General features: G+C 39.7%; 2 protein-coding genes across 5 annotated transcripts in view; one reads left to right on the top strand and one right to left on the bottom strand.

The window, feature by feature from the left end:
* Positions 1-10: 10 nt before the first annotated feature.
* The window catches only part of VPS37A (VPS37A subunit of ESCRT-I), a 48,727-nt gene continuing 35,569 nt past the window's right edge, over positions 11-13,168 (top strand). For all 4 annotated transcript variants that reach the window (XM_061404321.1, XM_061404320.1, XM_061404319.1 and 1 more), the window contains exon 1: positions 11-451. In XM_061404321.1, the coding sequence (XP_061260305.1) occupies positions 327-451 (125 nt within the window). In that variant the 5' untranslated portion in view covers positions 11-326. The remainder of the gene's footprint in view (positions 452-13,168) is intronic.
* Positions 9,722-13,168, bottom strand: part of MTMR7 (myotubularin related protein 7) — a 128,465-nt gene continuing 125,018 nt past the window's right edge. Inside the window, exon 15 of the mRNA XM_061404316.1 lies at positions 9,722-9,879. The gene's annotated coding sequence lies outside the window, so the exon portion shown is untranslated. The remainder of the gene's footprint in view (positions 9,880-13,168) is intronic.

Raw genomic sequence — 13,168 nt, 5'->3', positions numbered from 1 at the left:
GGGCGGGGCACGCAGGTGACGGAGGCTGAGGCGGTGGAGAGTTAAAGCGGTCGGGCTGTCTGGCTGGCTGGTTGGGGCGTCAAGGCCGCGGACCGCCAGCCTCGAGCTGCGAGTTCCCTTCTCTTCAGCTGCTGCGCTGACAGTAGCATGCCCCCCCGGCCCCGAGGACCCCCCGCCGGGCCGGCTTAGAGAAGACGCGGCTGCCCAGCACTTGGGCCGGGCCGTCCCTGCCCGCTCCTCCTTTGTCGCTGGAGAACCGCCGGGCTGAGCCGCTGGGAGAAGCAGGCCAGAGCCTTCCGGGGCCTCGGCCCGGGGACCCGTGGAGGATGAGCTGGCTCTTCCCCCTGACCAAGAGCGCCTCCTCCTCCGCAGCTGGGTCCCCCGGTGGTCTCACCAGCCTCCAGCAGCAGAAGCAGCGCCTGATCGAGTCCCTCCGGAACTCACACTCCAGGTGACTGGCCGCTGCCTCTCCGACCGAAGGAAGAAAGTAGGGCGGGAGGGCGGGCTGGTGCTAACCACACTCGCAGCTCCTCAGGCCGACTCCCGCCAGCTGCCGCCCTTTTTTTTGGACATCTCTCTCTTGGTCCTGGGTCTCACGCTTGCTCTCCCGTCCCTGACCCACATTCAGGATTTCTTCCGGGACGCCCTTTCCCCCGCTCCCGCCCCCACCACTGCTCAGCTCCCCTAATTCCGACTTCCCTCATCTCCCCGGACACACTGCTGCCGGCTGCAGTCTGTCTCCTGTCTTGTCTGCAGTGTGCCTTGCTTTGCCCGGCTTCCTCACCAACATTTCCTTTTACCCACCTGTTTGCCGCGTTGGCCGAATTGTTAAAATTCTATACTTGGCTAAAAAGGAGATTACTCTTCGCAATTCAAGTTTCACGAATAGTGCACTATTTTTGGAGAAAAAAACTTTGAACCCTAAAGGAAGGGGAAAACAAAGTTTTCATAAGTGAGTTCTCTTCTGGGAGTAACGTACTCAATCCTCTTAAGTCTCTAATAGATTTACCCTGTTCATTCTAACCCACCTCCCCGCAGCTGGTAACTATCAGTGGGTTCATTTCTCACTTTGAGATTCTTGTTCCTACACTCAGGAATTACCTTCAAGTCATTTTGATTGTTCTGCTGGCGTTGTTTTTGTTTCGTTTTGTTCATTTTCAGCGTGGTCAGGTTAGAAATATTATGCAATTCAGATTATTTCAGCTGTTTTTATTGCAGGTATCTGTGACCTCTAGTGGTTTTAAAAAATTAGAACAGCCTCTTCATATGAATTATGCAGTTATATTTACGTGTGTCAGCATGTATTTTAATGGAAAGATATCAGCATCTTAATAGACTTCATATATTTGAAATACATCTTGAGATATTAAAATTGGTTAATTCTAGGAGCCATTTTATGTGTTATACTAATTTTTTTCTAAACAAGTTATAGTATGGAATAGTTTTAAATTTAGGTGTATTGTTAAAAGAAAAAAATCATTGCAAAATCGGTTGGCTTTAGTGAGGCCTGTTGCTGATTGAACTTCAGGTGTTCCTTGGTTCTTTTTCTTTTTTTTTTTTTCCTTTGGTTCTTTTTCTCAATTGTTCTGCTGTTCAGAACTTTAGAAAGGTGAGAATTTGTGGTATTAAACAGGAAAGAATAGCATGGTGTTTGATGTAATGGTAGCTTTCTTTTTGGAAAATTAAGTTCGTAGAGTTCTTAAAAGTCAATCTGACTCTGGTTTTCTCTACTAACCTGTAAGAGTCACTTTTACAAAATATGTTTATAAATTAAGGATACTCCTTTTTAATAAACATAACAAAAGTTCTCACTTTGGAAGGCCGTTTGTTTCCAATTGCCAAAATACTTTCTAGAACCATACCTTTGGAATTAATTGCTTTTAAGCCTTTAGGATATTCTGTTAGATATTCTCACAGATGGCAGATTTTATTCTTTGAGGTTGGAGTTGAATTTTCAAATACTCCAAAGTCCCTTGCTGCTGAGGCTGGTAAATAAGGAAAGTGATGTGAAATGTATTGTGTATTTTTCTGTGTGTGTCTCCCAAACAAAGTTAGAGTTGAAGGCAGGAATTGCTAATCTAAGGAATTCTGTAATTAGCTTAAGAGGATCAGTAAATACCCTGAGTCAAAAGCAGAAAGGATCTATTTTGTTTGTAATTTTTTTTTGAGCCAGAAATTATGGATATATAATTAGACATGTGACATTATCTACAGTATTTTGTGATATTTTATGAACAGCTACCTTTAATTGCTTTGATTCTTATAATTTCTTTTATAAAAAGTACTTGAAGTTTTTATTGAAATAGTTCACATTTATAAACTATACTTGGGTAATTCTGGTGACAATGAAGTAGGTCATGTACATGGCAGTTTTTAAAGAATGGTATGGTCCCAGAAAAAAATTTCACCTATTCTTGTTAAGTTTGCCCTTTTAAGTTATGACATACATTTTAAAACTAGCAGGTAAAAATGAAACATCTGTGCAGTATCTGACAGTATGTTGCTTGAGTAACCAAATTCAATACTACAACTTAAAGATTTTTGTACAAAAAGACACTGCAATTGGTTATTCTGAAAATGCACTCTGTAAAAGTTGAAAGACTGTTTAAAATGGTATTTTAATGAATACTGCAGAACTTCAATTATGAATATTAATGTATTGTTGCACTCCACCCCTCTGCCTCATGTTTCATACTCTGTCCCTTCTCCATTTACAGGATCAGCAGCTCTTTTTCTGCCCTCAGTGTCTCACTTTTTTTCTTCTCAGTAACCTTTCCCCACCCTATTCTCTCATCTACCTTCCAACTTCTATTTTCTTTTAACTACTTATAATTCAAAAAAATCCCGTATCAGGAAAGAGTCTCTTTAATTCCCTTCCCCTAATTTAAACTTCTTTTTTAGTTACTTCAAGAAATTCTCTTTAAGTCTTATTGGTGAGGCAGGGCAAATGAAACACTGTCATAATGATGACCAAAAAATTGTTATATGGTAGCATGTTTCTGTCTGCTCTGAAAATGGAAACTGAAAGTTATGTAGATTACTAGGCTGAAGTAATATATGCCACTTTCTAAGTAACAGTCATCATAATATTCAACTTACCACTATATTTCCTGACTTTTTGGGGCAAGAGTAGAACTAATTCTGTTGTTTCTTGTACTTCCTAAAGAAGCTTACTTTAAGTCACACTTGATTTCCCATTTAACTCCATACTTCTGATTTCTTGGAAGAACATTACCTTTTTGGGTTCCTGGTCTGCAGGCCCACTTCTTTAATGGAGGCCAAGCCCCTTCAGTCTCTATGGGTAAATAGTGATTGTTTACTCCAGTGATGATGGGCTTATTCCCACTGCTAGTTATTGTCAGAAACTTAACCTAATCTTGGTCAGCGGAGTTGGAGAAGAAGTCTTTTGGGGAGCTACACGAAACATTTTTTTTAGTAATAGAGATGTCTAAAAGGAAATGCCTCTTTCTGTTTTGGGGTATTGTGTTACATGGGATGCCTGGAACTGCTTGGATCATGAAGGAAGGAAGGCTGACTACTGGATGTGGTAGAGTAGAAAGATGGAAAGTCTGTGATGATATTGTGATACTGAGTTAACCAGGCCTGGAACCTTTCTGCCTCTAGACTCCTGTCTGTATGAGATTATACATATACATTTGTATTATACATACAAATCACACGTTCGAACTGATTTTTCTGTTACTTGTAGCTGAAACTATCCCCATTGATACACACCAATCCCAGTATTTAAAGATTCTTTAGAATTGAAGCTGTTAAGTATCTCCCTGCACTGTACCTGACAGCCAGAAAATACCAGAATCTGATGGTAAATCAACAGTTACCATCCTAACTATCCTGGTTTTTCCTCTCTCATTAGCTTCTTTATTACTTTACTTCCTTAGCTCTGAAACAATAGCCTGAAGCTGTGCTGTGAATGGTATTGTCTGTAATTAACTGCAAAGATTCAAAGTTATACAAATAGTGTCTTTGTTACCTTTTACTTCGGGATATCAGCTCTCTCAAATAAAGGACTTCTCATTTTAATAATCTGTTATGTGGTAATTCTGGTGCTATTTTATATTCAAAAAGAAAATCTAATTTGGGAGTTATTATATTTATCGGAATTGCTTTCTTCTTTTTCACTCTGATATGGGATGCTAGACAAAATGAATTTGAAGAAAATAAATGCAAACAAGCAAAAATTAATGACATCACATCATAATACATTAATGACTTAGGTGAACTCTAAGCTTTAGTTCCCATCTGTAAAATCAGGAATTGGGATTTTTATCCTGTAGAATTGTTGATATTTAAGTAATGTGTATAAACGTTTATTAGAGTTTCTGACACACAGTAAGCAGGTAACAGATTGTATTCCTTCTTTCCACTGCATGGTATCAATGTGCCTGCAACCTTTGCCTCATAGCCTACTTGGATCTAGCCAGCTTGTTAATGAATCGCTCACAGATCTCCATTTGTCTCTGGCAGGGCTACTTCTGACTTTCCATTCAGAAAGCAAGTCCATTCCAGAGAGTTTTTCTTCATAAATGAAGTGTAAAATTTAATTTTGAAAGGTTTCAGACAATACATGTAGAGAGACTAGAATATTATCTGACACACACTAAAATGTATCTATAAATGCCAGCTATTTTATATTTGTATCTTGGAAGATTTTTAAGATACAATTAAGATATAATTGTATCTTAAATACAATAGACTATCTACATAGTCTATACACATCATTTTGAAATTTTCTTTTGCACCAGTCCTTCGATATTCTTTCTGATTACCCAAATCTTTAAAAAGTCTGTGACTTCTTTGGAGAGTCTGCTGCTGTATAGTTTTGTACCCTATAGCTATTTAGTTTAACCCCTGCTCTCAGGTATAAGGCTGTCTCCTGTAAACTCATGTGTTTCTGAGTAAGCCCAGATTCCAAATCTTTCTTTCTTGTAGTTTTTACTGTCAGCTCAAAAGGACTCACATACAGACTTTACAACACAAAAAGTTTGTAATGAGAGGATATGTGTATATGTTTTAACCAGTTCAGTGCTGTATTTTTTTTTTAATGGATCTGTTGTCAACATGGTGTGAGATTTTTTTCATTAAAATATCCAAATTTCCAACTTTTAAAAAATAGATTTTATTATTTAGAGTAGTTGTAGGTTCACAGCAGTTTAGCAGCAAATACAAAGATTTCTCATACAGACTTTGTCCCCTCCAACTTTTCATTCAAAATAGAAAGATCTGGCAACATAAGTTATGTAAGAATAAAACTTCCTTGTGAAAGAAAAATCACCTTAACTTGTTGCAATAAAAAATCCTACAAGAATCTGCTATGACAGCTTATTGAAGCTGCAGAAACCTACAGAATGTCAATATTTTGACTCTATAAATTTGAACTCCTAACAGTGAACTTAAAAATAATGTATAGCGAACGATCCCATAATTAAGGGAATTTTAATTTGGTACGTTGTCATATAATCTATAACCAGTGATTAAAAGTTACAGTTGTAGAGTATATGACACAATAAAGCATGTTACAATTTAAGAATACTTTTCCTAAATAGATAGTAACAGTCAAGTGTTCTTTCTAGTTAATTTTCCACATAGTAGTATCGATCCATACCTGCTTAAAAAAAAAAAGTTACCACACAGGTAATCATTTCTCCATTGCTAGTTGAGTCTGACTACATCTACTTTTTGCCTCCTACTTCTGAATTTCTTCCAAGCTGTCTCTCCTGCCTGCTCACCTAAGCCAGAAACCTGGTCATCCTGTTTTCACTTAGTCATCTGTGTTACCACTGCATCATGCTGTTCTCTCTGCCTCCATCTTATTCCCTTTTCTCTTCCACATGGGTGCCAGAGTAATCTTTAAAATTTGAGTTTGATGATGTTCTTTTCAGTGGCTTCCTAACTCTTGCCAGCTTCTTTAGCTTAATGCCTGATTGTCACAGAATATAAGTGATGTGACTCATGAAAAGGTGTCAGCAGACACAATGTGAAGTTTCTTTAATGGCAAAAGATACAGAGACTTTTAGAGACCCAGTGTTATTTCCTACTGAAGCTTTTCTAATTGTCCTCCTCTGTCTGGAATGTACACTTCATTTCCTTGGTTCTGTTTCCCGGGGTTAACTCTTATCTGACTTTTAAATGTAGCGCAGATACTATTTTTCCCCCAAAGACCTCATTTCCCCCACCCCTGTTTAGGTTAAGTTCTTTCTCCTGTGTTCCTGTAGCATCTCTGTCATTATCCAATGTCTTCTAAAGAGCAGTGTTTCAAAAATAGCTATGAAATAAGTGGTCTGTGTCAAATAGATACAGAAAACAAAATTGAGTACTCTAGAATTTCTAAAAGGCTTTATGCTAACATGCCTCAGCATTCTCCAGGAGTAGGGTACAGTATGAAGCATCTTCCAAACAGAGCAATGAGCCATCTATTCAACTATTTATTTTAAATTTCAAGTTTCTTAATTATTCACTTCATATCAGCTGGTGTGTGTGTGTGAAGGCAATGTAATAGGGAAGAGCTTTTGTATTCTATTACAAGTTAATTAATAAAGGGTTGTTGCCTGTAAACTTCAACTACACATAATGGTCCATCCCTAGAAACCCTGCCTCACAAGTAATCAGCATTAAGGCCTGATGAGGCCCACCTGTGAGTGCCTTCAGGAAGGAGGAAATTAGCACCTCCCCACTGGAGGCTGACCAGAAACAGGAAATACTTGACTGTACTCCCTTCCTGTTTAATATAAAAGAAACCTGAACTCTTCCTCAGGCAAGATGGTACTTTTAGTAATTGAGTCTACCATCCTCTTGGTTCACTGGCTTTCCAAATAAAGTCTATTCCTTGCCCTAGCAACTGTCTCTGGATTTATTGTCCTGTCCTGCGCAGAATGGTACAGGCTTGGACTGGTAACTCAAGTGCTGTTTTCTTTTGTTCCCCTGAGGATATTGTAACAAATTTATAGTCTTCTGTTTGCTCTTCTGATTCTGTATCTTTGAGTTTTTGTGTGTGGAGCTTGTTGAGTTTGGTGCATGCCTCTAATGCTTTTGTTTTGTTCAAACCTTCTCTGTATGTAAGATTCCTTGTAGTCTTGTTTGTGGGTCTTTAGTTCTGTGTATCCTGGCCTGCCTCAGTTGATAGGTGAGGAAGAATGACTTGCTTTGTCCTGGGGCAAGCTGATAGTTGTCTTTTGGAGATGGAGGCTCCTGGGAGTCAGGAGCTTCCTGAGGTGCTGCCCCCTTAGAGGCTCCCTCCCCATGGATTTCTGGGGCAGACAGAACGGTTGTCTGCAGGTTGAAACAGGCCGGACACCAGGAGAGAGCTCTAACTTCCTGCTGCTCCAGGCTTCTTCTCACTGTCTACTCAGAGAGGGGCTCCTGCCCCACCTTCCACACTCAGATTTGCCGTGACCTGGTTCAAGGGCTTCAGCTTTGCATTGGTCTTATGTTTGGGGGTTGTCATTAGTTCCTATATTTAATTTTTTTAAACACTTATCTTTTCCTTTAATCTCATCCTTTTTTAATCTTTTATCTTTCTAAGATTCCTCAGAGTTCGTTGTCAGTGTATGTATGGAACCCTTTACTTTCCAGCACTGTTATATAGATTTGCTTCTTAAAAGTCAGTTTCAGTATTTCCTGGAGATTTAAATGGGAGAGGGAAATTGTCTAATGTCTTTATCTAAGCATCTAAACCTTTTATTGACAAGGATCACCTAAAACCCTTCCTTGAGTTAAACAAGGGGAAATGATGGAATCAGAGTCTTGATCTTTTTCAGTCAGTTGGTGACTGAGAAAACAGACGGGACCACGCTGTTTCCATTTCCTTGGGAGATGCAGGTGCTGAATGCATGGTAGCTGTTCAGCTGAACCTAGTCTTAGTTACAGAATCCAGGTTTACACAAAATATAAAGTGAGGAGATAAATGATTCTTCTGTGAAAGGGATCCCAACCATAGCTAGTGTGTCTTGCATTTCAAGGTCTGTTTACGTATGGTTTTAGGGGCTGTCAAAAGTAGAGTGGATGCCAGTTAACCACACATTCTGACAAAAGTTAGCTGTCTCAGCTTTCTTGAGTCCAGAACAGACTCAGAGTTGCTGAAATAAAACCATAATAATTCACTTTTCTCAGAGAACCTAGAGAATAAAATTATTAACAGAAGATCATTTAAATTTTCTCTGGTGAGATTGCAGTATTACTTTAGAACACATATGTGTGTTTACATCCAAAGAGTACTACCTGTCAGTGTAAAGATATGACTGTAAGAATGTTTATCAAAGCATGGTTTATAGCAGTAAACTTGGAAACAATCTAAATATTGATGCTGAAAACTCAGCCTCGGTGCATCAATCGGAATAAAATCTGAGACAGAGTTTTGGCTGAAATAGAAAAGAATAGCTTTATTACTTTGCCAGGCAAAGGGAGACACAGCCCACCTGTGCCCTGGAAAGCTGTGTGTCCCAACCTGGGACGATTTGTTGAAAGGTTTTAAAGCATGTTCAAGGGCAGAGTTGCTTATAAGGAGCTGTGTACACCCATGCCTTTAGTCTGGCCTGGGGGTGGGTGAGGTGGGGGGCAGTCTCCTCCCTTGTCTCCTCCCTTGTCTCCTCCCATCCCTGATTAGCAACTGTTTGAATTTGCCCTTTCAAGGTCATGGAGATGGGAGTCTATTCCTACAAACCAGAAGTGTGGGGACTTAGAAAGGCTTCCATGCCCAGGAACCCCCAGGGGCCTGCTTAGTTTCAGTATTTAATGGTACAGAATAGGTTAAACAATATATTAGAACATTATGTAGACGTTTAAAACTCTTGTAAAATAACATTTACTGATTTGGAAAAATAATTTTTTTCCCTGTTGAGAAAGAATTATTTTTGGAATAAGTTTTTAAAAAGCTACTTGAAATAGCAAAAAATTCAAAATCACATTTGTGATAAAGATTCGGGGAATGATTCTTGTTTTAATTAAGTAGAACAAGCATCTGCCATTTTATCTAACACAACTAATGTAGAGAAGAAAGCAGCTTTCCTTGATGCTCTTGCTCTTAGGGTTGGGCCTGAAAATTAAACCAACTAAAGATTAATAGGAGAAAAGTACACAAATTTCATGTGAGTTTACATATCAGGGAGATCTTCAAAAGGAAATGAAGAGCCAGAGAAACAGAACTGAGCATTTTGTACTGGGCTTGATGAAAGTCGTGGTGACAGTTGTGGAGGGATGTGGTGGGTTAAGGAGTGCACAGCACGCCTTAGTGATACTGCCAGCTGAGTGCCAGCGTGCATGCGTGCTCATTCGCTTCAGGCCTGTCCTTTGCCACCTTTGCGACCCCACGGATGTGGCCCGCCAGGCTCCTCTGTCCATGGGATTCTCCAGGCCAGAATACTGGAGTGGGTTGTCATGCCCTTCTCCAGCGGATCTTCCCGACCCAGGGATTGAACCCAGGTTTCCCACATTGCAGGCAGATTCTGTACTGTTTGAGCCACCAGGGAAGATCTGTGTTGCAGTGAAGCATGTCACATGAGTTATTGGGTTTCCCAGTAGATATAAAAGTTATTGTTACATTATACTGTAATTTATACATTATACTGTAGTTTATTAAGTGTGCAATAGCATTATGTCTTAACACCAATGTATGTATTCTAATTAAAAATACTTTATTGCTAAAAAACACTAACCATCAGTATCAGTGAAGCACAATAAGATGAAGCATGCTTGTAATTGTAGTAAGTGGGAGGGGCGGGGGCCATGTTGCAGGGAACAATGATGCCTTAGCAAGTCCGGTTTCTTAGGTTCTTTCACTGTCCCTGTGTCTTCTGAGATTCAGATGCTCCTTCCTCTTGGTGTAGGGTGGGCACCTCTTAATGAGGTCTTAAGACCTATTTTCTGTTTTAAGAAAGAAAGATAAGGAGGGAGAAGGTCAGAGTAACTTTCCTGTTTCTGCTTTTTTCTTATATTCCTTCAGTTTAAAATATTGAAGATGCCAAGGTGCCACATTTAGGGGCAGCATGTCCTCAACCCATCAGTTGCCATGGCTAACCTGTTTTGGAATTTGTTAATGATGATTCAGTTCTCGTTAATATTACGAATACTACCTTTGACTTCCCTGGTGGTTCAGATGGTAAAGAATCCACCTGCAATGTAGGAGACTTGGGTTTGATCTCGGGGTTCAGGAAAACCCCTGGAGAAGGGCAACATAATTATGGGGACAATGAACACTTCTAGCCAAAAATTATTTTAATCAAATTCACTTTGTTTTCTATAAAAAGACAGTGTCTGAAAAAATGACTTAACACTTCAGTACTACAAATTTAGACAGGCTCCAACTTAGATATGTATGTAAAATGTTTGCTTAATGATGCTAAAATATATTGAACAATTATGGTATTATATGGGGAGGGCTTTACCTGCATTATCTCACTTAATCTAACAACACTTTTAGCAAGATGGGTATTTTTAACATCCCCATTTACCATGTGAGAGATAAGGCTTAGGTAGATTGTGATCACACAAGTAAATGGTGGAGGAAGGATTTGACCCCAGGAAGCCTAATGGAAGCCTAATATGCTCTTGGTCACTAAAATGCTCTACTTGGCTTTGATACTGTTGTGATAAGTATTCCTCTGAAGCATTGACACCATTGACATCTAAGATAACAGAAACAAAAAACTTAAGCCATTTTATTGATTACACAGTGTTTATATCAATACAACTGGGAAAACTGTTTAGTATCCTAGTCTGAACCTGATCCCCAAAGAGAAACTTTAAGTTAGTCTTAATACTGAATATATTTTGAGTCTTTTCCCAACTATTTCTTCTCTTCAATCATAACTTCAGTCCACGAGATGTCAGAGGGGATATCTATGATTTCTCCGTAATTCCATCCCAACACTCTTGAACCTTTCAGGCAACCTGAAATTTACATATTTGAGAGGCTAGGTTTTTATCAGAAGGCAAAAAAAGTCATCAGTTCAGTTCAGTTGTTCAGTTGTGTCCAACTCTTTGTGACCCCGTGAATCGCAGCATGCCAGGCCTCCCTGTCCATCACCAACTCCCGGAGTTCACCCAGACTCATGTCCATCGAGTAGGTGATGCCATCCAGCCATCTCATCCTCTGTCGTCCCCTTCTCCTCCTGCCCCCAGTCCCTCCCAGCTTCAGAGTCTTTTCCAATGAGTCAACTCTTTGCATGAAGTGGCCAAAGTATTGGAGTTTCAGCTTCAGCATCAGTCCTTCCAATGAACACCCAGGACTGATCTCCTTTAGAATGGACTGGTTGGATCTTCTTGCAGTTCAAGGGACTCTCAAGAGTCTTCTCCAACACCACAGTTCAAAAGCATCAATTCTTTGGTGCTCAGCTTTCTTCACAGCCCAACTTTCACATCCATACATGACCACTGGAAAAACCATAGCCTTGACTAGACTGACCTATGTTGGCAAAGTAATGTCTGCTTTTGAATATGCTATCTAGGTTGGTCATAACTTTCCTTCCAAGGAGTAAGCGTCTTTTAATTTCATGGCTCCAGTCACCATCTGCAGTGATTTTGGAGCCCCCAAAATAAAGTCTGACACTGTTTCCACTGTTTCCCCATCTATTTGCCATGAAGTGATGGGACCAGATGCCATGATCTTCGTTTTCTGAATGTTGAGCTTTAAGTCAACTTTTTCACTCTCCTCTTTCAGTTTCATCAAGAGGCTTTTTAGTTCCTCTTCACTTTCTTCCATAAGGGTGGTGTCATCTGCATATCTGAGATTACTGATATTTCTCCCGGGCAATCTTGATTCGTCCCCCCAAAAATGAGGAAAATAAGACAGGTCTTCCAGAACTACCAATTAAAGCAACCAAAAGAAAAAAAAATAAGTTATGTAACTGCTAGATCTTTTAAAAGTATTCATGCTTGAAAAGGATTCTTGTCCTTTTGGATATCAGGCTTCCTTTCAACCATAACTCATTAATACTACTTAACATTTTTCCCTTTGGAAAGATTATAAAGATTATAAATGTTAGAATTCCAAGTGAGTCACCAAAAGATCTGGTTGGTAGATTATACTTGTAATAATTGCATGCCAGCAATCAAAATAAAATTCTGGGGACTTGCCTGGTAGTCCAGTGGTTAAGATCCCAACCTTCCAATACAAGGGATGTGTGTTCAGTCCTGGGTCAGGAAGCTTTAAGATTCCACATGGTAAGGGGTCATGGCCAAAAAAAAATTTTTTTAATAAAAATTCTGAATGTAAAATGTTAAAGTACAGGGAACTTTTATTAGATGGCAGTTATATTCAAGTATTAATAATGAAGACTCCCCAAATAGTAACTTGATAAAGTGACATGATAAAAGTTTCTTTTTCTCTTGCATAGGAGAAATTCAGTTTGTTGATTCCATAACCATTAAGGACCCAAACTACTTCTGTCTGCTGAGCTCTCCCTAGTGTTTGGCTCTGATTCTCAGAGTCGCTCCTGGTCCAATATGGTTGTTCAAAGTTTGTCTTTCAGGGCCAGGCAGGAAGGGCAGATAGACTCTATACCAGTTTTTGTTGCCCTTTAAAATGCGTTTCTGGAAATTCCACCTCACCCAACTTAACTGTGTTTTATTGGCTGGAACTTAAGCCTGTAGCAACAACTTGCTACAAGAAAAGCTACAACATTGCTGCTCAGAATAAAATCAGGACTCTCTTATTTAGGAAGAAGGGGAATATTTGGTTTTGAAAAGCAGCCAGCTGTCTCTATCTATCATAAGGCTGTAGGAGACATCTCATCCAGACTTCTCAGTTTAAACTCTGAAAGCCCTGTCAATACAGCTGGCATTGGTAGGATTGTAGTCAGAACATAGGTCTTCTGTTGCTGACCTGTTTTAACTAGAGGACTTGGCAATTGCTTCTTGTTCAGTTGCTAAGTCATGTCTGACTCTTTACAACCCCATGGACTGCAGCATGCCCAGCTTCACTATCTTCCGGAGTTTGCTCAAACTCATGCCTACAGTTGATTCTACTAATGATAAATTGCTTCCCTGGTGGCTCAGACAGTAAAGAATCCACCTGCATAAGGGAGATTGGATTTGATCCTTGGGTTGGGAAGATCCCTTGGAATAGGGCATGGCAACCCACTCGAGTACTCTTGCCTGGAGAATCCCCATGGACAGAGGAGCCTGGCATGCTAAAGTCCATGGGGTCACAAAG

The sequence above is a fragment of the Bos javanicus genome, chromosome 27 (assembly GCF_032452875.1).
Source record: "Bos javanicus breed banteng chromosome 27, ARS-OSU_banteng_1.0, whole genome shotgun sequence".
NCBI classification, from domain to species: domain Eukaryota; kingdom Metazoa; phylum Chordata; class Mammalia; order Artiodactyla; family Bovidae; genus Bos; species Bos javanicus.
Note: the sequence above shows the minus strand (reverse complement) of the source record. Positions and strands in the feature narration are given on the sequence as shown.